A 22,863-nucleotide genomic window follows, 5' to 3' on the forward strand; every position below is an offset into this window, starting at 1 on the left:
GCAGCAAGGGGGTCCCCGGAATGGCCTCTCCTTAGTCCCCCTCCCCAGACAGTGGCCAGAAGGAACACAGCCACATGAAATGGGACCTTGGCTCCCACCCCTCACTCAATGCTCCCACCCTCTGCTGCGGGGTCCTCGCATCCAGCACCTGCTCAGCGTGCTCAGTGCTCCACTCTGGGGAGCGGGCAGCTGGGGGATGAGCCAGCTGCTGGCCCTGCACACCTGTGGTCCCCAGGAACCTTCCCAGGCGCGGCCCCCCGGGGCTGCCTCTGTCCCAGGCCCACACTGGAGCCAGGTGCTGCTCAGCCCAAGGATTCATGATAAGGAGGGGATGGTAAGGCCAGCTGTGATTGGTGGGCTGGGGGAATATAATGGGGGTCCCTCAGGCAGACCCCACACTACCTCCTGAGCCACACACCATGGCCCTTCTCTGGGTTGTCCTCAGCTTCCTCCTCTTTGGCATCAGCTTTGGTAAGTGCGAGGCTCAGGCAGCCCTAGGTCCAGCCTCGTCCACCCCCTGCCCTGAACACCCAGAAGCAGGGAACCAGAGGGTCCAAGTTCTCATACCTCTAACTGGCCCCCACACCTCGGCTGGCCCCCTGCCCAGCTGCCCCTCTCAGCCTTCCTGGGGGTCTCTGCTCGGCTCCCTACTCCTAGGCCTGACCGGGGGGCCCCTCCACCGCCTGAAGGTCCCTCAGGCATCTCAAACTCAAGATGTCCCTTGGACCCTGCCTCGTCTTGGTCTCCTCCATCTACTCAGAAGCCGAGGGGTCGTCTGGGCCCCTCCACCCTCCACACCTGCCACTGAGCTCTGTGAATCCTGCCTTGGGAATGTCTCCCATGTCCATCCCTTTTGCCCTGCCCGCTACTCTCTGGACGTGGGCAGCCACCTAGGTTTGTGGTGCCCCAGGTGGCATAACGCCCTCACCCCAACCTGCTCCTGCTGTAGACCCAGGCAGAGAGCACCAAGCACTCAAGCAGGACATCCCAGCCCCCATGACCCAGGACTCTGGGCTCAGAGAAGGATGGACACTCTTCTCAGGGCAGACAGCGGGTCGGGGAGCTGCCCACGTGGGGGTCCCCAGACTCAGCCCCCAAACTCTGGGCCCCAACTCCAGATGCTCTCAGCCTTTGACACCCTCCATAAGGGCACCTGAGGGTGGCTGCCGGCTGGGTTGGGTGGAAGTGGCCTGAGTGCCCTAACTCTGGTCCCCTTGGAACACCATCCACTGACCTGTGGCGTATCCCTGCGCCCCAGGCTGCGGGGTTCCTGCCATCTACCCCGTGCTGAGTGGCCTGTCCAGGATCGTCAATGGGGAGGACGCTGTCCCCAGCTCTTGGCCCTGGCAGGTGTCCCTGCAGGTGAGGGGGAGGCGGAGGAGGGGTGGGTTAGATGGGGAGGGGTCAGGCAGGAGAGACAAGGCTGACTTCCCCTCACCCCTCTCCCCAGACCAGCTCCGGCTTCCACTTCTGCGGGGGCTCCCTCATCAGCCAGCACTGGGTGGTCACCGCCGCCCACTGTGGGGTCAGGTGAGGCTTGGGGAGCGGGGCCTCCAGGTATCTGGGAACAAGCTTCACCCCCTGCCAACCCCATCCCGGTGGGGAAGGGTCTCGACAACCTGCAGGCTGGGAAGAAGCTGCTCCTCACCTGGCCGCAGGCAGAGCCCCAGTCTGCAGGAGAAAACCTCCAGGCAGCACCCCTCCCCTCAGCCCCCTGCTCATGACAGATGGTCTAGTCCTGTGCATTCAGGGTACAGATGGGGAAACTGAGGCCCAGAGCAAGAAAGGGATGCCCGGAGGTCACCACGCGATTCAGTGGCCCAGCTGGGGCTCATCCTGCCTGGCACACTTCCTGCCCGGGCGCCCCTCTGAGGAGGCAGCCAGGAGCCTGAGCACTGTCTGCCGCCTCCTCTCTCCCCAGGAAGACCCACCGTGTGGTGGCCGGGGTGTCGGATCTTGGCTCTGACGAGGAGGCTGTCCAGGTGCTGAGGATCGCCAAGGTAGAGCCAGGTGGCAGGCTGAGGAGGGTGGGCTCGAGCGGCCCCAGCAGGGCTGCCCCTGGGCTGCAGGGACAAGGGAGGGGCCTGGCAGGCAGGGTCACTGGGCACAGAGGACCCCGGCCAGCAGCTCAGGCCTCACCCCACCTGTGCCTCTTGGCCCTGAGCTTTCTTTGCTTCTTTCCCAAGTACTAAAGCTCCTTTCCAAACACTAAAGTTTGTTTCTGATTATAAAATAAGTCTGCTCATTGTACAAAACGCAAAAATATAAAAATTAAATATCAGTGATGTGTCACGTCATTTTCCCACCAGTCTCCAGAGACTTTGTCCAGCCCCCTGTGTCCTTTTCCCAACACCTTGCCTGACTGGCACTGTGCCCTCTGAGTCTCGGGGCCCATGCCCCCCCAAATCTCCCAGGTCCTCCCTCAAAGGTCTGCCCACCCCCACTCTTGTCCCCACAGGTTTTTGAACACCCGCTGTGGGACCGGTATGCAGTTCGCAACGACATCGCCCTGCTGAAGCTGGCCACCCCTGCCCGCCTCTCGAAGACCGTGTCCCCTGTCTGCCTGCCCAGTGCCAACGCCAGCTTCCCTGCGGGCTCCCTCTGCGCCACCACAGGCTGGGGCAAGACCCGGCATAATGGTGAGTGTCCTTGCAGGTGCTGTTTAGGAGCAAGATTCGTTCTGATTTTCGGTCTAAATTCCAAGCACAATTGTAAATTGCAAGTCATAAATCTTTCCATTTCTTTATTTAAAACCCTCTTAATTAAAAGCCTCCCAAACACGAATAAAAACGAGGTGGAATAGTGATACACTTGAACCGGAAGTTGAAGAAACACCTATAAATTACACTCCATCATATATTACGGATATCATCAATATATAACCATCATATGTCCCGCTCACCACCTGCGTCGAGTGCCGCAGCGTCCTACGGCCAGCCCGGCCTTTTCTCCAGGCCTGGGGCGGGGGGGTCCAGCTCGCCATGAAGTCTGGGCTGCGAGTCAAATGTCCAGGGCTGGTTCGGGCCCTGAGAGCGCGGCCAGCATCTCACCGTCCCCGGCTGCTCGCTCTGCCTGCCTGCCTGTCCTCCTCCAGCGTCCTCCATTCTTCTGCCCAGGCCACGGCTCGCCCGGCTGCTCCTTTAACTGGACAGAAGCAGCCAGGAAAGGGCAGCAGGGGGAGGGTGCTCCCTCGTCGGCCGCCGAGGGTGGCGGGTCCCCTCCAGGGTCTCCCGTCAGGAGGACGCGGAGCCCCTTGCCTGGAAAGGGAGACGAGGCCCCTCCGCCCACCACACGGCGCCGGGGCTGGCAGGGCAGGGCTTGTTTGAACGACTGTGCTTGAAGCCGAGTCCCCCCGCCTGGTGTGGACCCGCAAGGGAACTGAGTCCCACAGGCGCCGCTCAGGTCTAAGGGGAGGGGCGGAGCTCGGTTTCCATGGTCACCGCGATGGTGAAGGACCAGGACCTGGAAAGGCCAGGGCAGGACTCCAAGCCGTCCCCGGGCCCTTCCACCTGGGGTGGGCTGGGTGGGAAGAGGGGCCCTGACCCCACCCGCTCTGTCCCTCCAGCCAGCAAGACCCCCGACAAGCTGCAGCAGGCGGTCCTGCCCCTCCTGTCCAACACCGACTGCAAGAAGTACTGGGGCAGCAACATCGCCAACTCGATGGTCTGCGCTGGCGCCAGCGGCGTCTCTTCTTGCATGGTATGTCCTCACGGCAGGGTGGCACCGTGCCCACCCTCACTGACCGTGCCCCACCCTGGTCTGGCCAGGAGGGCCACTCCTTCCTGCCACGACCTGTTAAGCTTGCTCCCTGCCCGGTGCCCCAGCGAAAGGCAAGACCAGCACTAACAGATGCCCCCGGAGGGCTCGCTCTGGCCGGGCGTGGGCGGGGCTTCCCAGGGGTCTTTAACCCCCACCACCCCCGGGGTCTGGCTGTTTTCGGCCCATTTTACAGACGATGGTGAGGCTGAGAGGGTAAGCCACCTGCCCCAGGCCCTCCAGGTGTAGGTGGCAGAGCTGGGGCTGCCATTCAACCAGATCCAAGTAGCTGTGTATGGCCTGAGCCCACACTCCTCATTTCTCAGCCCCGCCCTGGACTTGGCCAGACCAGGGCACACTAGGGCGCTGGCACCCCCTTTCAGGCTTGGACACAAGTCCTTTCTCCTCCTCAGGGCGACTCTGGCGGGCCCCTTGTCTGCCAGAAAGATGGAACCTGGACTCTGGTGGGCATCGTGTCCTGGGGCAGCAGCCGGTGTCTCCCATCCTCACCAGGCGTGTATGCCCGGGTCACTGAGTTTATTCCCTGGGTTCAAGAGGTTCTTGAGACCAAGTGAGACCCTGCTCACCACCACCACCCATCTGTGTAAAACCCAAATAAACCCATGAGAGCAACTGCATGCATCTTCACTGTCTTCACTGGGGTGGGTGAAAGGTGGGAGACGGCTGCCTTCACTCAGGCCCCCTCTGGGCAGTTCAGAGCCTAGATGGCTGGCAGATCACCCAGCCCCACTCTCTTCTTTGTAGAGATGGGGAAACTGAGGCCCAAGTTCACATGCAGAACGGTCAGAGCCGGGAGCAGCACCTCCTGATTCCCGGGGCTCTCACCTCACCTAGGGTGCCAGACATACTCCCAGAGGTCTGGAGAGGGCCCTGCCCCAGGACAATGGCCTCTCTGGGCCCCCACCTCCTAACTTGGGAGGCCAAGTCCATGTGTAATTCAAATAAGACACTTTGGAAGAAGTTCCACAGGCTGAAATTATGAGCTTCTTTCTAAGAGCAAAGTTCTGGATAAAGTCTGTGAAAGCGACTGTTTGTGTGGAATCGTGTATCCTTCAGCAGTGCCCTCAGCAGTGAGCTCTCTGCCTTGGGATGTGGGGGGCCCCAGAAGGGCTCACCCTGCTTCTGGAGCTGCTCCTGTCCCCACCTCTGTCCTCACTCTGGCCACCTGCCCTGGGACCGTGCTGTCTTTGCATAAGACCTCAAAGCCCAGGCCTGGCCACAGCCCTCCCCGCCCAGCTCCCCAGGTCTCATGGCCATTTGCAAACCTCATCCCCACCTTGCAGGAGACACTCCAGCCTCAACTCCCCAGCCCAGCCATTTCCTCGGGCCTTGGTTTTCTTCTGAAGGAACCCACTTTTTCTTCACCCTCCCAAGAGGCCGCCCACAGCCTCACCATGGAGCCCCCTCAACCCCCACTCCTAGCCTGCAGCATCTGCCTTCCCACCCATGGGCCCTCTTGCCTCTCACACCTCAGGAGGCTGCTTTTCATTTTTAAATTTTATTTAAACGTAGACTATTAGTCAAATGATTGGAAAATCAATAATGAAAAATAGTTTTTTAAGGTTTTTTCCTGGTGCAGAGAAGGAACAGGCCACAGCTGCATTTGCCTTGTGGGGGCAACAAGAACCCTCCAGGGCTGACGTCAGCCCTAGGAGTCACCCGAGGCAATGCGGCTTGAGGAGCCTGTGTGCCCTTGGCCCGGTCCCCGGCACTGGGACCCTCCCTGGACCTGCAGCACACTCAGGGAAGACCACCAGCCCGGCCTCAGCTCCTGGGGGCCCAGCTCTGCTTGGGCTCCTCTGAGGAGGCACCGTCCCACATCCTGCCCCATCATAAATATGTACAAACCCCTGGACAGTCTAGAGCACCAGGCCCGCGCAGAACTGAGGTTGCCTGTCCCCATGCCCGTGGCATGGCGACCTTCTTGGAACATGTACCCGGGGCAGCTCGGACCACCACTGCCCTCCTCCCCTGCCCTCCATCCCTCTGGTCATCCGCTCTCAGGCAGCTGCCAGCTGGCCCAGGACCCGGCGGAACTGCTGGGTGCTGTGGCCCAGCTCCTTGACCCTGTCCACCATGTCCTGGGCAGCAGCGGGCGACGGGTACTGCAGGGCGGCGGCCTTGGTGGTGGCCACGATGCCACGCAGCAGGTCGCACAGTAGGTTGCTGTAGTGGGTCACCTGGCTGCGCACGTCAGCTGCCTTGGCCTGCCGCGACAGCGTGTCCCCGATGAACACCAGCTTGTGGGCACTGAGGATGACGAATTTGCTGTGTGCCACAAAGATCTTGGGGGGCTGGTTGGTGGCCACGGCGGTGAAGAAGGCATCCACCGCGTTGGTCAGCGTGGTCAGGTTTGCCTCGCACTGCTCTAGGTAGAAGAGCAGCAGCTGCCGGTCTGAGGGCCCCAGGCCACCTGTCCGCCCGGGGGCCAGGGGCTGGGCTGGTGTCCAGTTGGCCAGGTCGTGGTCTATGGGCCGTGACACTTCCTGCTCCAGGCGCTCAAACTGCTTCAGCTGGGGCAGAGGAAAGCAGAGTAAAAACCGCGGCCACAGAGAAAAGGGGGAAAAAAATGGCTCCCTTCTAAAAAGGGACAGTCCTGAGAGTCAGCAGGGGCGTGGGGAGCAGGCTGTCTCTGTCCCATTGGCGGAGCACACATCCTTACTAACCTTCTAGAGATTCTCCAAATAATTTTGTCGCCAGTCTCAAAAGGTATGATTCCATTTATATAAAGTTTTTTAAATGAAGAAATGATAGAAAAGAACAAAGCACAGCCGCGGGGGTGAGGGACGCCAATCTCTCGGCGTGGGGACTGTCCTCTGGTCACCCAGGATGTGATCATGGGGGAAACTGGGTGAGGGGACACAGGACTGCTCTGGACTCTGCAACTTCCCGTGACTCTATAAATATTTCAAAATGAAAAGTAAAAAAAAACAAAAAACCCCACACATTTTCTCCTTAACATATACATTATAAAAAGATTCAAATACACCAAGCAGGAAAAAAGACAGCTGTCATCTGGAATCCTATGCACCCAGAAACAATCTCTGTTAAGATTCCGGAAAATCTTTTACAACTGTACACTGAAGCATTCGCAGATGAAGTGATACAGTGGCTCCAAGATGACTTGGTGGGGAGAGGGGGCATCTAAGACAGGATCAGCCGCTGTGCTGAGATGGGGAGGGGCTGGGTAAATGGCACCTGGGAGTCTGTTTTATCCAGTGGGTACCTGAGGGACTATTTTATAAATATATTTACATTTTCCATAATAAAAACTGTAAACAAAAGATTACGATATCTGTAAAATTCCAGAAAACAAAAATTCACACAAAAAATTGGTGAATATTCAACTCATTTTCCTTTAAACATGAATATTCCTATTTCCTTCTCAATTAGAAAACTGGAGACACACCGTATACAATATTTCGAGCCTACTTTTAGCAGCCAACAATAGGCCATTCATTTCAGGTCAATGAGTACGCATAAAAGCATGTGGCCAAAGCGAACGTTCCACCAGTGGCAGCCCTCGCTGGGGGTCATCGGGGTGGACCAAAATGTCCTCACCAGAGCTGGTTCTGGCCAGGGGGCTGACTGGCTGTGACCGGCTGTGCACAGACCCAGGGACAGACAAGTTCCATTCCACCCACGTTTTCAAGCCCGAATTTCATTAGCGAAACCCACCTGAAACAGCCCTTCCTAACACTGGAACCCTATGACTTGCCCCGCTTAGGCAGCCCCTTCACGAACTTCCCCAGCAAGACAATACCCTCAGTTTTGTTTTGTTTTGTTCTTTAAGATCTTATTTTTTTCCTTTTTCTCCCTAAAGCCCCCCAGTACATAGTTGTATATTCTTAGTTGTGGGTCCTTCTAGTTGTGGCATGTGGGACGCTGCCTCAGTGTGGTTTGATGAGCGGTGCCATGTCTGCACCCAGGATTCGAACCAACGAAACACTGGGCCGCCTGCAGCGGAGCGCACGAACTTAACCACTCGGCCACGGGGCCAGCCCCAGAATACCCTCAGTTTTTTGTTTTAAACGCTAGTGGGTCTTTCTCATTCTCTGACATTTCTTAATAGCTGAATAATATTCTACTGCACGAATATTCATACTTTATTCAAATAGTACTCTACGATTAGACATTTGCGGGGGGGTCCAGATTTTTCTGTGATATGGAAATGGAGCAATAAACATCCTTGTCAATATATTTTATGTGCCTGTATATTACCTGTACTTTATGTCCCTGGCTTAGGAACTCTAGATCTGTAGAGTTTTTCATACATATTCCTACCTTATATTCCAGCTTCTAGTAATTTACCTAAGTGATCAGTCAGATATGTGAAGAGATTCATTTTCAGCATAGTACTGTTTACAAAAGTAATTCTGGGAACAACATGGATGTCCACCAACAAGGGACTGCTTAAATAGATGCTGGAAGATGTCAGAGGAAGATAAAGAGGATCAAGCACATGACCATTTCTTAAACCATTGGAGATTCCATGCATTATACATATATATATATATATATATATATATGTAATTATTAACATCTGTTCCTTCACCAAGCATGTTCTATGTGCCAGGCACCTCCTAAACATTGTATAGTCTTTACTCATTTATCTCTCACAACGATCCTGAGACGAATACAACTGTGATCCCGCCTTTACAGCTGAGGACCCTGTGGCTTGTGTCCTGGGTCTCTGGGTGGAGCCGGCAGCTTTCTGCTATGCTGTCCTTCCCCCATGCCTGGGGGGAGGGTGGGAGGGAAATTTTATGGGTGACATTTCTGTTTATTTTGCGCTAGTCTGTATTTTAATTTTTTTAATTATCTTCATAATCAGAATAAAGCTTCCTTAGTTTTTTTTTTGTATATCCCTTTTCTACCATCAGGAAATGATATGAAATATGAAGAAAATTCTATGTCTGCAGATAAAGCCAGCAGTATTATTATAATAAGGAAAACTGGGTATCGCATAAACATTCAACAATAATATACATCATGTGGCCTTTAAAACAGTTTACGAGAAACGTTTAATGCCATGGAAAAATCTTGAGAAAAAAGCAGACGTAAGTGCTCACAAAGTATCATCTCAAACACAGAGAGAGAGGCCCCTAGGGGGCAGGAGCAGGACTGGACACCATGCCCAGTAACCGGTGACCACCTCTGGGTGTGGGGGGCTTATTTCTGCTTTTTCACACTTTTCTGTGCATGCTCTATGAAACGTCCACCATGATTACTCTGCAAACAACTTAAACACCTGGAGACAGCACACGGCAGAGCAGGGCGGCCCCGGAGGCTCAGCTCCGGAGACAGGCTCCGAGGGAAGGCTGGGTTCGCTGACAGAGAAGCCTGTGCTGGGAGAAGCCAGGGAACCTGAGTGTCCTCACCTGCTGCAGCTCCAGCTGGCCCTTCCCCTGCCGCATGATGTTGCCCTTTTCCAGCAGCTCCTTCTGGGTCTTCTCAAACTCTTCTTTCCCCTGGAGGGGAGACAGGAGACTGGGCTGAGGCAGAAGCCCCCACAGGCCCGGTGGGGTGCAGTGCAAGGAGAGCTGCCACCAGGTGGCGCCGCACACTACACCCAGGTCCGTGCTGCCACCACCAGGCCCAGGGTGAGCGCAGCTTCCTGAGAAAGCAGTTCTCCTGGGCCTCCCTCACCTCCTGCCAGGACAGGAAGGGGTCGGGCACACTCCTGGTGGCCACGGCCATGCTCCCTTCCCTGGCTCCCATGCCAGGAATCACATCCAAGCCCCTCTCCTCAGTGTATAGGGCCTGCCCACCGGTCCCTGACCACTGGGCCCTGGGACCTGCCAGCTCTCAGCCTGGAACGCTCCTCCCAGGAGGTCTACTTGGCTGGTACTCAGCTCTCTGCTCAGAGCCCACGCCTACCCCACTTTCCCATTGCCTGGTTTTATTTATTGCCCCCATGCCTGGAAATATCTTTGTCTTTGCTTAGACTTGAGAGTCCATCTCCCCAAACAGAAAAGAGCCACCTCTGCCCTGGTCTCTGGTGAGAGAAGCCTGGCCCCTGCAGGTGCTCGGGAGCCATTCCTGGCTGGCACTGCAGGACCCCTGATGACATGGCCATGTCGGCCCAAAGGCCTGACGTGGAGAAAGGAATGGGCTTCAGGGTGGACACCTAGCCTGGAAGATGAAAGTGAGAGGAGGGCCCAGGAACTCACTGAGGCTGGGGCCCCATCCTCCTTTGGCTACAAAAGCCCTCTGTGTGTGTCGGGGATCAGGGTCCCCACTACAGGGGTAGCAAAGTCAGAGCCCCAAGAGGCCAGGGTGCTTCCCCAGGGGCCCTGGGAACCTGGGCAGGGCGGGCACCCACCTGCAGGTGGACGTAGTCATAATCCTCCATCCAGCCCCCCTCACTGTTCTCGTACTGCCCGTCTGGCGAGTCCTGGGAGGTGAACTTGGGAGGTGACGGCAGGGGCCGGGATTGGATGCTGCTGGCCTTGTCGGTGGGGTTGGGGTGCAGGGGGCCACCCCCCTCAGACCCTGCAACAGGGGCCTTGGTCCGTCTGAAGAGCAGTGAGGCGTTGCCATGCAAGAAGGAGGCCAGCTGCTTGGCATCCTCGGGCACAGCCCGTGAGCAGGCCACCAGGCGATCCAGGTCTTCAAGAGTGGCCCCAGGGCCTCCGCGGCCACTGTCGAGGGCCTGACCATGGGCCACCAGTGTCTGGTACACGTCCTCCATCTTCTGCAGTTGCCGGCTGAGCTTGGCATGCAGTGTGCGGTCAGAAGTGTGGGCAGCATTGCCCACAGCACTGCGGGCAAACTCCAGCAGCTCATGGACGGCCCCCTGGACAGCAGCCACAGCAGCCCGCAGGTCCGGCATTGGGGGCTCCTGAGGCTCGGGAGTGCTGCGCCAGCCCCCACATCCACCAGCACTACTTGCCAGGTCCAGAAGGTGGGCCACAGTGGTGCTCACGCCCTGCTGCAGCCGTGCCAGGGCCTCCAGGGCCACCTCCAGTTCCAGGGGCTCGCGACCTGGCACTGCCGCCTCCAGGGAAGAGGCTGACTGGCTGCTGCGCGAGCTGCCTGTGCTGGAGGCCGACAAGCGCTTGGCATCAGCCAGGGCCTCCCGCTCAGCTGGGGGAGGCACCGCGTACACACCGTCGTCGGCCACGCTACCATCGGCCGCCTCAGGAGGAAGAACCCGCTCACGTGGCACGTCATAGAGGGCACCAGGGCCAGGTCGCCGCAAGCCGGGGGGCACATCGTAGAGGTCAGGAGCAGGGGGCGGCACATCATACACATCCTCAGTTGGTGGCGAGTCTGGAGGGGGAGCAGCAAGGACCAACGGGTGGCGGGTCGGGTCAAAGGGCTTGGCCTTGGCGAAGGCAGGGGGCACATCGTAGGTTTCCTCACGCAGCAGTGGGCCGTCGGGCACATCCTTGCTCACCGATGGAGGAACATCGTACACCTGGGGGGCCGAGGGTTGGTCAAGGCTGCCTGTCCCTTGTAAAGGACTGCCCACCCGGAAGCCTCAGGGCAAGACCTGGTCACACACAGACACAGCCCAGATGCACACATTCATCACAATTCTTGTCCCCACAGGTTATAACTCGTTAAGAGTCCAACTCTGAAGCCAGACCTAAATTCAAAATCCTGGTTCTACTGCTTAGTAGTTGTGTCACCTAAGGCAGGTAGGTGACTCAACCTCTCTCTGTACCTGTCTGCTCACCCATAAGATGGGAGGACTCCCTCACAGGCTCATTGTGAGGATTACATGAGTTAATTCACTGTGTAACTGCAAACACTCAGTGAAAGGGAAGCTGTCATACCACTACCACCACCTCCACCACCACCACCGCCACCACCATCATCATCACTACCACCACCATCACCACTATTGTCATCATCACCACCACCGCCACCACCATCATCACTACCACCACCATCACCACTATTATCATCACCACCACCACCACCATCACCATCATTACCACCACCATCACTTCCACCACCACCTCATCATCATCATCATCATCATCATCATCACCACCGCCACCATCACAATCACCACAACCACCACTTACATATCCTCTACTCCCTGCGTGTACCTGGCTGAGCTATTTGTGTGTTATATTCAGGGTGATGATGGCCCGGTCCCCAGGAGAGTCCTGGTTTGTGCCTGATTCCCCCTCAGAATTACTGGTCACCCTCTTTCACTCTCAGAAGTGTCCTGGTTTGGATGATAAATTCTATGGTCACCTTACTGATGACATCCTGTGAGATCCTCTCAAGAACCCGCTGAAGAAGGGGCTACAAGGGGCTCTTTCATAGACAAGGAAGCTGAGGCTCCTCAGTTCAGAGGAGCACTCAGTTTCCACATCTGTCACAGAGCGAGTGAGGGACAGAGCCAGGGCCTAGAGTCAGGTCTCTTGGTGCCCCAAGTCCTGCAGATGTGAGTCTCCACCTCAGTGCACACACTCAGGCACATCCAGAACCCTGAGCACCCATCAGGCCTCAGCCTGCGAGGCCCCAGCATTTCCCGACTGCTCACCGCATGATGGTTGGACGGTGGCAGGCCCTTCTCCACACTGGGGGGCACGTCATACACGTCCAGCGATGGGTCCCGGCCATTGGGACCCTTGACAGCCATGGGGGGCGTGTCATATACCTGGGGGCAGAAAATGTGCAGTGACACAGGTGCCAGGGCCACCTGAAGGGATGGAAAGAGCACAAAACCCACAGCACCCACCCAAGGACCATCCTGGCTGGGGCCACGAAAGCCCAGCCTCCTGGGCAGGACCAGGCTGAGGTGCCCCCACCCCTAACCCTGACACCTACCTCTTGGCCATACTGGCTGGGAAGCAGCCCCCGGACAGGGGGCACATCATAGATGTCCTGGGACCCTGGGGCCAGTAGGTGGCGTGGGATGTCGTACTCGTCCTGCTCTGGCTGGGAGGCCTCAAACACATAGCTCTGCCCCACACGGGTGGGCACCACCACCTGGGGGCAGACAGCCGACGGTCACCACTGGCCTGGGCAGACAGCCTCCAGGATCCACCCTTAGACCCTCAGAGAGATTCCACTCCGCCGTGAGGGTGCCTCAGAGGCCACTCAGAGGCAAAAGTGTTCTCATCCCTTTGTATTCTCTGCCCTTTCTTCAAAGAAATGCAGCACTTGGGGAATACTAGGACCCCCAGGGTTTGCTTAGAGCTACCTGGCTCTGGCCAGGAAACGGAAGTGGTCTCTCCAGGTAGATGACTCGAAAGGTTCAGAGGAGGGTACATGTGGGTGATGGGGGAGAGGCCACCCTTGACTGGGGCGCCTCTGCCTGATGACACCTTCCAGCCGCATCCTCCTCAGAAAGGTCTGCCCAGCAAGGGGCTGTGCTGACTGCAGAACCCAGCAGCTGCCTTTGGCTCCAGGACAAAGGGAGGTGCCGCTGCCAGGTTGTGCCTGCCTCGGGCTGGGCCCAGCAGAGGTGGCCTGCAGCAAATCCCAACAGTGAGGGCCTGGGGCTTCAAGGAGGCAGTGGTCTAGCAGAGCAGCAAACAGTGCCCTGGCCCTCCTCACTCCCTCAGCACATCTTGGGAGACTCCTGAGCACAGGGCCACCAAGGACTCCCAGACTTCAGGGTCAGTTCTGGGGCAGATGGAGGGACTGGGCTGTTTTGGAAAGTCAAGTGTGGGTGTGAGGGAGTGGCCAAGACTAGAACCCACTGCACCATACCCACTGCACCGCACCCACGGAGCCACTGAGACCACCACTCACCTGAAGGGAGGAGGCCTTAGCAGACGCACCTCGGCCTAGAGAGGAGGCCAGCCCCTTCCCCTCCCTGGTGCTCATCCCCCGGCCCAGGGTCCAGGGCAGCAAGCTGCCGAGAGCCCTTCTTGCCAGCACCCGGCCTGGAAGGGGCAGCGCGGCCTGGCAGGCAGTGGTGTGTGGGCAGCCTCCCTCCCGGCAGGCACCCGGCCCCGTGGGAGGGGCCTGCAGCCTCTTCTAACCCAGGAACGGCACGCCTCCCTCACGAGGCTCCCTGCTCAGCTCTTTGGCCCACAGAAAGGCCTTTTGTTCCCTAATCAAAGGGGACGTCTGGGACAGGGTTGACTCAGGCCTTCCCCACACACATCCCTGGAGGCAGCAGGGTGGAGACAAGGCCCGCCCTCAGGCTCAACGCCCCCAAACCCTGCATCCTGTTCCTGCGCCCAGCCCCTCAGCCTCCATGACATCGACAGCCAGCTCTGCACGCCTGTGTGCCCTAGAGGCACATGCTGGGTACCCCAGGAGCAGCAGAGTGTCCCCCAGAAGCGTGGGCACCAGCACTTTTCTGCTCAGCCTAGGGCCTGGCAGAGCCCCCTGCTGATGCATCCTGTGCCCGCCTCCCGGGCAGCTCAGCAGGGCTGGCCTGCGACACCTGGCCTCTGAGGCTGGCTCTGCGCAGCGCCTCCACAGGGTACTCCCCGCCCACTGCACCCACCCCTGTGTGTCTGGGAGTGCAGTTGGCGGCCTTCCCCAAACTCATCTCTCTGCTTGCGCCCCAGACTTGAGTCTCCTCCAGAGTTATTTTTAGACGCTGGAACCTGCCAACAGCAGGGCAGGCGGGGCAGGCCGGGGCTGGCGGGACGTGGCAGGTTGGCGGGGCCTTGAGGCAGGGCCTGAGGCATTTCCAGGCCCTGCTGGCCTCTGGAAGGTGGGTGGAGACCCAGCCCCACGAAGAGGGGTGTGCGTCCACCCACTCTGCGCCCCGACAGTGCTCCTTAGTCCCATGCTAAGGAGAGAGGGCAGGGAGCGTGGGGGAAAGGCTCCGGAGGCTGGACCCCAGGCCTGGGCTATCAGCCGCTTACCACTCCTGCGTCTGAGTTGGTGACAGTAAGCAGCCATACTGGCCAGTAAACGTTTTTCTGTTAGGAAAAAATAGTAAGGCAGCACCAGTGCAGAAAAGCTCATTAGGGAAGCTGACTCTCCAGAGAGCTGCTGAGCCCGCTAATCACCGGCCACCCTGCTCTGCACCTGAGGCCTCATTAGTAGGATCCGGAGGCCCCTGGGGGTGGAGACACAGGCCGAGTCCAGGAGGAGCAGAGACTCCGACCCAAGACCCACAAGCACATCTCCATGGTGCAGAAGGCAGACAGACACACAGAGGCCGAGAAAATATGCACAACACCCACCACCAGACGCACACCCAGAGACAGACAGATAGACCCAGGCAGGCGGGGCCCATCAGGACGTGAAGAGAGAGCAGGAGGGAGAAGTAAAGCTAGAGGCTCATTTCTAGATCCCCCGGGAGCACCTCCAGGCAGCCTGGCTGCTCACCTCCCTTCCTGCAACATGGACATCACTGCACATGACCCAGGCCAGCTCGCCCTGGCACACCCCCAGTCCCACCCCCATCTAGGAGCCTCGGTTTCCTCCTCTGGGAAATGGAGCACTGCTGGAGTACTGTGGGACACAGGAGGTGGCCATTTAACCTCTCATACAGAGTGAGGGACACGCCTGGCATGGGTCCCCTCCCCGCGCATCAGGAACCTGGGGAGGCAATGAAGCTTCCCAGGGTGAAATCCAGAAGGAATAGGAGTTCAGCTGTGCCTCCCACAGCGCCTGACCCAGCACCACAGCTGTCTCCTTAGGCACAGCTGTGGCCCCTCACTCAGAGGCACTCCCCCTACGACAGACTCACAAAATCACCTCCCCCTCTGGGGGCCCCACCTGCTTCTGTCCTCAGCTTCCTAAAGCCACTCCCCAGCCCTAAGGGTGCTGACCTCTCCCCTCAGTCATGCAGGCCACTCCGCTTCAGGCTCCTGGCTTCTGACCCCTCCTGGCCACCAGCCTTGTCATTCACTCTCCAGCTTCCTGGGTGCCTGGGCCCCATCCACCCACCCACAGCCCCGGCAGGGCACTCCTCAGCCCAGCTGACCCCTACCCCTGGAACCAGGAGCCTCGGTTTCCCAGACTTCTTGAGGTGGAAGACAAAGCTTACGAAAGCACAGCCTTGAAATGTGGGCACAGACACACCAAGATGTTCATCGCCTGGCTGTCTGTAAAAGACTCGGGCAGTCAAAAACCACCTAGAGCCCCCAGGGGAGGGGGCAACACAAGAAAATCAGGGGCAGCCGTCACTCACAGTCATGCTTAGGGACCCAACAAAATGCTTTCGACATCTAATGTTGGATTTACAACCTCAAAATGCAAAAGTATGTGTACAAATCTGTGAGAGACAAATAGACAATATGCTAGACAAAATATGCCAAAATTTCCCAGTGATTACCTCTTGATTGGGGAATCTCATCTCTAGGCTTTTTCATACATTATGCATTTTCTGTGACAAACAAGCATCGTTTTCACAATTATAAAATAAAAGCAGACGCAATGAAGGCTGCTCAGCCAGAAGCAATGAGGCTTCTCAGGGAGGGTAATACAGGGCTCTCCCTCCTGGGCCACCAGCCAGGTCAGGGCCCTGAGGGACAAAGGCTCTGGGCAGCCCCACCAGTGGGCCCGGGAGAGAGAAGCCCAGCCAGGTGAGCCCAGAGGTAGTCGGCGAGCAAGCCCTTGGCATAGGAGCGGAACAGAACCAACAGCCAAAACATGGGGTCGAGTCTACAGCCCAACACAAGGGGTTCACAGCTGCTTCCCAGACCAGGGGGCTTCCACGCCTGCCCCAGCCTCAGAGATGCACCAGGACAAGCTTGACTGAAAAGATGGGGAGGGAGAGGAGGGAGGGGAAAGGGTGTGCCTCCCTGGGATGTGTGCAGGGCGTGGACTGTGTGTGTGAGTGAGTGTGAGTGTGTCGGAGAATGGACTATGGCCTGTCCCAAGGCTCGCCGGCCAGCCACTGCTCTCTGCTGCCTCCCCACAGGACAGATGCTCCCCTGGCAGAGCTCTGCTCCTCTCCCTAAAGCCATCTTGGGAGCAGCCCAGTCTGGGCTATCCCAGTCCAGAATGACAGGCTTCTGCCACCGGCCTATCTCTGCCAGGCAGCTGAAGGAGCAGGTAGGGCAGGAAGCAGGCACCAGTGACCCAGGGTCCCCTGGTGGTCAGCATCCATGGAGCCCCACTCTCAGCCTGCCAATGACCTCCAGCCAGGTTTCCTGGGTGCCAAGCTCCACCCTGTGGGTAGGGACAGGACAACACGGCCTGCTGATCCACTGCCCAGCTGGCATGGACAAGCCAACCCTAGACCGGCTCTGAGGACAGGCTCAGTGCCATGGGGTAAACGCCCACTTGGCTGCTGTCTCTCCAGATAAAGGCGGTTCTGGATTAGACATGGCACAAACACGAGGAGGGGCCTGAGTCCCAGGAAGCTGATCCCAGCAGAGCCAGGCCACTTCTCCTAACAGCCAGCTGCTGTGCCCACCACCTGCTCTCCCACTAGGGCCTCTGGGGCACACCACCCACCGTGGTCTCCATCTGAGGAGGGGTGAGTCGGGAAGCTGGGGCTGGGTGCCCTGCGGCATGGGCTGAGTTGTTCTGCGTCCTCCTGAGTGAGCTATAACGGGGAAGCAGCCATGGAGGAGACAGAGCTGAGTATGACAGCTCTGTTCTCAAAGCCCACGGGACACCTCCTCTGCTTCCAGGCCTCAGGAAACGCCACTCCCTAACTCTTGAAGGGACTTGGCATGGGAAGACACAGGCCAAAGGGAAGAAAAGTTTGCTTCTGATCGAGCCCAAAGCTGAAGGTGAGGGTGAGGGTCTGGCCTCCTTCTTCAGTCCCGCCTCCTCCTCACAGGCAGATGGACTAGGCACGTAGGGGCCCACAGCAGGCCGGTGTGGAGGTGAGGGTGCTGGGATCAGAGCCGTGTCCCCCGGCCCAGCATCCCATCAGCAAAAGTCCACAGGGACTGGAACCAGAGTCTCTCTCAGGGTGACCCTATTATGGCAATCCCACAGGCAGTGTCCTCCCCACATTCCAGAAGTCACAAACAGGTCACCCTGCAGGCACCCGCTGGCACACTAACATGCCCCAGAAGAGGAGACGGGCTGGACACCTGCGGAGCAGGGCTGGTCAGAAGATGTGCTCCACCCTCGTCCAAGGGGCTGACACACACACCCAGGGGAGGCCCTGGGCACGAGGTGGATGGCCTCTCCCCTGTCCCTCCCTCCTCTCCCTGCTGGCCAGGATGCAGCCATGCTGGCTGGAGCTCACACAGCCGCCACCCTGGACCATGAGACACGAGCCCCACATCAAGGATGGCAGAGCAACAAGACGGAAGGAACCGTGGCCCGACAGTCTGCCATCAGTCCTGTACTCCTCACTTCCAGATCACGGTGTGTGAGAAAGAAACGTCTCTATCGTCAATCCACTTTTGGGTTTCTGACCACCCTCGCCTAGCTGCTACACTGAGCCCCATACTTGACTTTTCCCCTCACAACCCTCTTTTTCCTGGGCTCCCCGCCCCAGTCTGGACCCCTCAATGCTCCCCAAACCCTCCTCTCTGTGGGCAGAATGACTTTACTAGGACACCGATTTGGGCAGGTTACTCCTATGCAAAACCTTCCCCCTTCAGGAAGGCAGCTGGTCCTTCAGGGGGCACCAGGCCCTGGGAGTCTGTCCCCAACCTGCTGCTCTGGCTCATCGGCCAAGCCTCACCTGCCCACTTGGAATGCAGACACTTTTCCATACCTCCAGGTCTTAGACAAGCTGCATCCTCTGCCTCACAGTGACACCTCCCACTCCTGAAGGCCACCTCATCATCCAAGGCCAGCTCGGAGGTTGCACTGCTGGGCTACCCCAGCCTGTTCACACCCATCTTCACCAGAAGGATGAACACATTCCCCAAATGTTCACTTCCTCCCGGTGACACCAGACCAAACATGCAGGCGCTGCTGGAGCCCCGGAGACCCCAAACGTGCTTATCTGGGCCCTGCTGTGACCAGAAACTGGGGCCCGGGCGAGCAGGGGCACTGCCCAGCTGTGCCAGTGTGGCCTTACCTTTGCTGGTGGCTTCGCCCCCTCCCAGCTGCGTGCGTCCAGGGAAGGGGGGACCTGGTAGATGTCATGCCCTATCCCAGCAGAAGGCGGCACCTGGTAAATGTCCTGGGCGGGACTGCCAGGCCCTGGTGGCACCTGGTAAAGGTCGGGAGCTGGGCTGGGAAATGGGTGATGTGGCATCTGCTTTGAGAACGTGGACGTCTGCTTGGCCGGAGGAGACTGGAACTGTGGGCTGGGCCCAGGGGCTTGGTAGAGGCCTTGCTGAGTCTTGCTGGGGGTGGGCACCAGGTAGACGCTGTCGGGCTGGGGCTGGTATGCAGCAGGCAGCATAGGCGTGTACTGGGTAGCCGGGGTGTGCAGGCCAGGCTGGGGCAGGGCTGAGGTGGCAGGTGGGCCGGGGCCGGGCCCTGCCGGCTTCTTGTCATGCATGCCCACGAGGATCTTGAGGCGGTTCCCAGGCACAATGCCTTGGCGCCCATGCAGTGAGCAGAGCCACCAGCCGTCCAGGCCCTGAGTGTCCCGCTCTAGCACCGTCATGATGTCGCCCTTGCGGAAGGAGAGCTCATCGGGGGACTCGGCCACGTTGTCATACAGGGCTTTGGCCAGCACATTCTGGGGAGAGAGGACACAGGTGGGCATGAAGGCAGGAGGGTGTGCACTGAGTGTGCACTTGGTGGGCCACTGAGCTCCCACCCTTCCAGGACTGTTGAGGCTTCTGGCCTTGGCACTGAGAAAGGAACTAGGCAGGGTTTGGCAAGATCCTGGCGCCTCCTCCCCCACTGCCCCCCACAGAAAGGTCCTGTTGATTTTGTGTTTTTTTTTCAAATAAGCCCAGAGAACACCTCAAAATCCTCTTGACTGCTGCCACCACCTACAATCCAGGGATGGCACTCAAGATACCCTTAAAAACCACCCCCAAAGTCACACTACAACCCAGACCAACACTGGGGCGAGTAGCAATAATGACAGTAATGGCCACCACATTCTGGGAAGAAAACAGGATGCACACCCTCCCTGCTCCAACTCATCAGTCCTCCTGCCCTGCCAGTGCAATCAGCCAAGAGGAAAACACGAGAAAGAAGGGGGGAGGGAACACACAGAGACAAACGGTCATCATCTGCAGACCATATGATCATCTATGTAAAAACCCAATAAACTAGAAGAATCAATAACTGATGAGAAATGTCACGGAAAAGACGTCGCACAATAACAACAAAGGCTACAAGCTCTCCAGGAATTAATCAAGCAAAGGCTGCACGAGACCTCAGAGGAAAAAATGCTTACGCTCAGACAAAGGGCTCAAGGGAAAACCCGAATAAAGGGGAAAACATACCAAGTTCATGGTGGGATGACGAAGCACTGTAAAAAGCCCATGTGCCCAAGCTTACTTAATAAATTACAATTACAATAAAAATGCCAGTAGGATTTTTTTTTTTTGATATATCAGACCAAAGAAAAAGAATCCTTCTAGAATTAAATGGGGGACTAGAGGTCCATGAACAAGCAGGTCAATTCTGAAAATGGTAGGCAAAGGAGCACTGGCCGTGAGGACATGCCACACTCTAAATCAGTGAGCAGCACTGGGACCTGCGGCCGGGACAGGGCTCAGAAGAGGCCCTGCTCTACGGGAACTCGGTACCACATGGCGAGGGGAAGGGTAAGACTGCATCAAAGGTGACAGCAGGCAAACTCAGTCACTGGAAGAAGAAAAACCAATTTGGACACTTGTCTCACATTTAAAACCAACGAGCAACGAAAGACCTAAATGTGAAAGGTACAACTCTAGAGCTAATAAAAGAAAAAACAGCAGGAGAATATCTTTGTGACCTTGATGTGGGAAAAAATTATAAAACAAAACCCCAAAAACAAAGACCCCAAAAATACAAAATATAAAGTAACAACAACAAAAACAAATAGATGGATTCAACCTCATCGAAATGAACAGTTTCTGTTGGATAGTGGACAACACAAAGCTGACAGGGTGACAGGTCACCAAATGACAAGAGAGTGATTTATCTAGAATCTGGAGATGCTCCTACAAACCAGCAAGGATGAGACAAGAACACCAAGGGAAAACCAACAAAACTTGGAGTGAGTTCTCTGAAAGGGAAAACACAATGGCCAAGATCTCCACAAAGGATGCTCAGGGTTCCAGCCAGCAAACCAGGACACGCACATCGGTGACTCTGCTCTGTGCTCCAGTAGGTGTCCAGGTATCTGGTGAGGAATGTCAGGCATGCCCTCCTGACTGAGAAGAACAAACAGGAGATCTACAGCCCAAAAGCCTTTACGTAAATGTTACAAACGTCTATAAAACAAGTCTACGTATTTTTCACAGACACTTATCCAAGGACAGATTCCAGACACATTACATTAGCATGGGCGCTTCTGGAAGAAGGAAGGGAATGAGACAGGCAGCAGGAATGAATGGGGAAAATGAGAAAAGTGCTCTCATACAGACCGAGGACCGCCAAAGAACAGCACCCCTAGCCCACCTTTACTCCTGTGATGCTCACAGCTACCCCAGAAGTGGGCACCGCCATGAGGCTCCCTTAGTCAGCAAACCCTCCTGGAGCAGGGACATGTGCTCCATGGGGCCCTGGCACAGAGAGGCCCTGCAGCCAAGCAGCTCTGGGGAACTTGAGGGAGGCTGTGGGACCAGAGGCGGGAGGACCACAGCACGGGCAGACATTGAGCTGGCAGGCCTAGCATGCCACTGGGATAGAGAACCCGGGCAGGGAGGCCTCTTCCTTTTCAGTCTTTGGCCACTGCTGCCACTGCCCCCCACCTTATGCAGGTGCCAGGCTCCGGTTGGGCCCAGAGATATCACAGAAGGTCCCCAGCTGGAGGGTCAAGGTCAGTTCCAGGAAAGGGCAGAAGCAAAGGGGTGCCTGGGTGAGAGGCGGCCAGGGCTGCCTTGGCCTCCTAGGGCAGCAGGAGGCCCTGGCTACCCAGAGAGCTCAGTGGGCTCAGCAGAGGCCCAAGCCTCACACATGAGAGAAGCCAGGCCTGTGGAGAGGACAGTGCCAGGCCATCTAGGCTCTGGCCCCACCAGCCAGGCCTCAGCTCTGGTTGCCCTCCTCTTAGTCTCCTGCAGTCTGAGGACACAGAGCCTGGTCTAGACCCCTGATTTGGAAATGGGACCTGGGTTCTGGCTACCCACTTGCTGTGTGACCTATCCCGCCTGGGCCTGAGTCTCATTCTGTCCCCTAGACTCCATCTCCAAGGGGTCAAGCAGGAGCTGGAATTCTAGGTGGAAAAGAAAGGCCACATCCCCCTTGGGCAGAAATAGCAAGTGGGAGCTGGGGCCCTACTCGAGAAAAGAGTAGGGGTGAGGCCTCAAGTCCAGGAGGGTCTACCCCCTCCCTCCACACCAGTATCTGCTGCCAGAAAGTGCCCCTCTGGGCTCCATCTCCCCCGCCTGCTGTACGGAGGATTAGGGAAGAGGACCGAACATCACCAAAGAGGACGGTGGCCCAGAAAGGAGGCCCAGGCAGGCAGCAGGTGCTCCAGGCCCCACGACTGCACTCTCAGGCCTGCAGAGAACCAGCAGGGAGCCCATTTCTCCAAAGCAGCTCAGAGCCTCCGGCCCCAGAAAGGGCCAGAGGCCAGGGCAAGGCCCAGGGCAGAAGGCAGTCCAGGCAGATTCAGCCCAGCACCAAGGCGAGCAGCAGGACAAAGTCCTTCAGAACTGCAGTTGCTGCAACGCTGTCCACACCATGATCACAACAGAGTTGTCAACGCACTGAAGCGTAAGTTATGTCTCAATAAAGCATCAAACTTAAAAAATGAGAGAGGGTAAGAAGGAGTGTTAATGTCTGAGATGAAGGGGGATGCTTCTCTTCCTGTTTTTCAGAATTTTTCAATTTGTATTTAATGAGCATTTCTTGACTTTGGGGTTGAAAAATACACATCCTGAAAAAGAAAACAGTGGACTACCTCCCAGGCTCCAAGCCAGGATGGGACAGAGGAGGCTGAAGCAGGTCGAGGCCAGAGCCCCGGGAGGAGCAGGCAGGGGTGGGGGCTGCCCTGCAGCCCACCGGAGCCCACGGGCCATCCTCAAGCTGCCTGCAAGAAAAGCATTTCCCAAATATGGTCTGCTGCCTGCCTCAGGGAATCACATCCCACCCTCCCCCAGTGACCCCAGAACACAGAGCCACCCGCTGGGTCCCCTAGCCCCTACCCTAGTGACCACAGGAAGTGCCAGC

At 57.4% G+C, this 22,863-nt stretch overlaps 2 protein-coding genes across 7 annotated transcripts in view; one reads left to right on the top strand and one right to left on the bottom strand.

Annotated features, from left to right (window-relative positions):
- Window positions 1–343: 343 nt before the first annotated feature.
- On the top strand, window positions 344–4,394 carry LOC102150576 (chymotrypsinogen 2). The gene is made up of 7 exons (XM_023636908.2): window positions 344–471; window positions 1,259–1,362; window positions 1,451–1,530; window positions 1,922–2,000; window positions 2,459–2,639; window positions 3,566–3,699; window positions 4,170–4,394. Exons 1-7 carry the CDS (start codon window positions 372–374, stop codon window positions 4,329–4,331), a joined length of 840 nt encoding a protein of 279 aa, XP_023492676.2. The 5' UTR covers window positions 344–371; the 3' UTR covers window positions 4,332–4,394.
- The window catches only part of BCAR1 (BCAR1 scaffold protein, Cas family member), a 39,954-nt gene continuing 19,817 nt past the window's right edge, over window positions 2,727–22,863 (bottom strand). For 4 of the 6 annotated variants that reach the window (XM_023637340.2, XM_014738367.3, XM_005608435.4 and 1 more), the window contains 6 exons: window positions 18,656–19,267; window positions 12,571–12,732; window positions 12,284–12,400; window positions 10,103–11,200; window positions 9,159–9,248; window positions 2,727–6,290 (listed from right to left, as the gene is read on the bottom strand). In XM_023637340.2, the coding sequence (XP_023493108.1) occupies window positions 5,778–6,290; window positions 9,159–9,248; window positions 10,103–11,200; window positions 12,284–12,400; window positions 12,571–12,732; window positions 18,656–19,192 (2,517 nt within the window). In that variant the 5' untranslated portion in view covers window positions 19,193–19,267 and the 3' untranslated portion in view covers window positions 2,727–5,777. Of the gene's footprint in view, window positions 6,291–9,158; window positions 9,249–10,102; window positions 11,201–12,283; window positions 12,401–12,570; window positions 12,733–13,500; window positions 14,172–18,655; window positions 19,268–22,863 lie in introns of those variants that run through there. The other 2 variants (XM_014738368.3, XM_023637341.2) reach the window with 2 other exon arrangements.

This window comes from Equus caballus, chromosome 3 (genome assembly GCF_041296265.1).
Source record: "Equus caballus isolate H_3958 breed thoroughbred chromosome 3, TB-T2T, whole genome shotgun sequence".
Classification (NCBI taxonomy): Eukaryota; Metazoa; Chordata; class Mammalia; order Perissodactyla; family Equidae; genus Equus; species Equus caballus.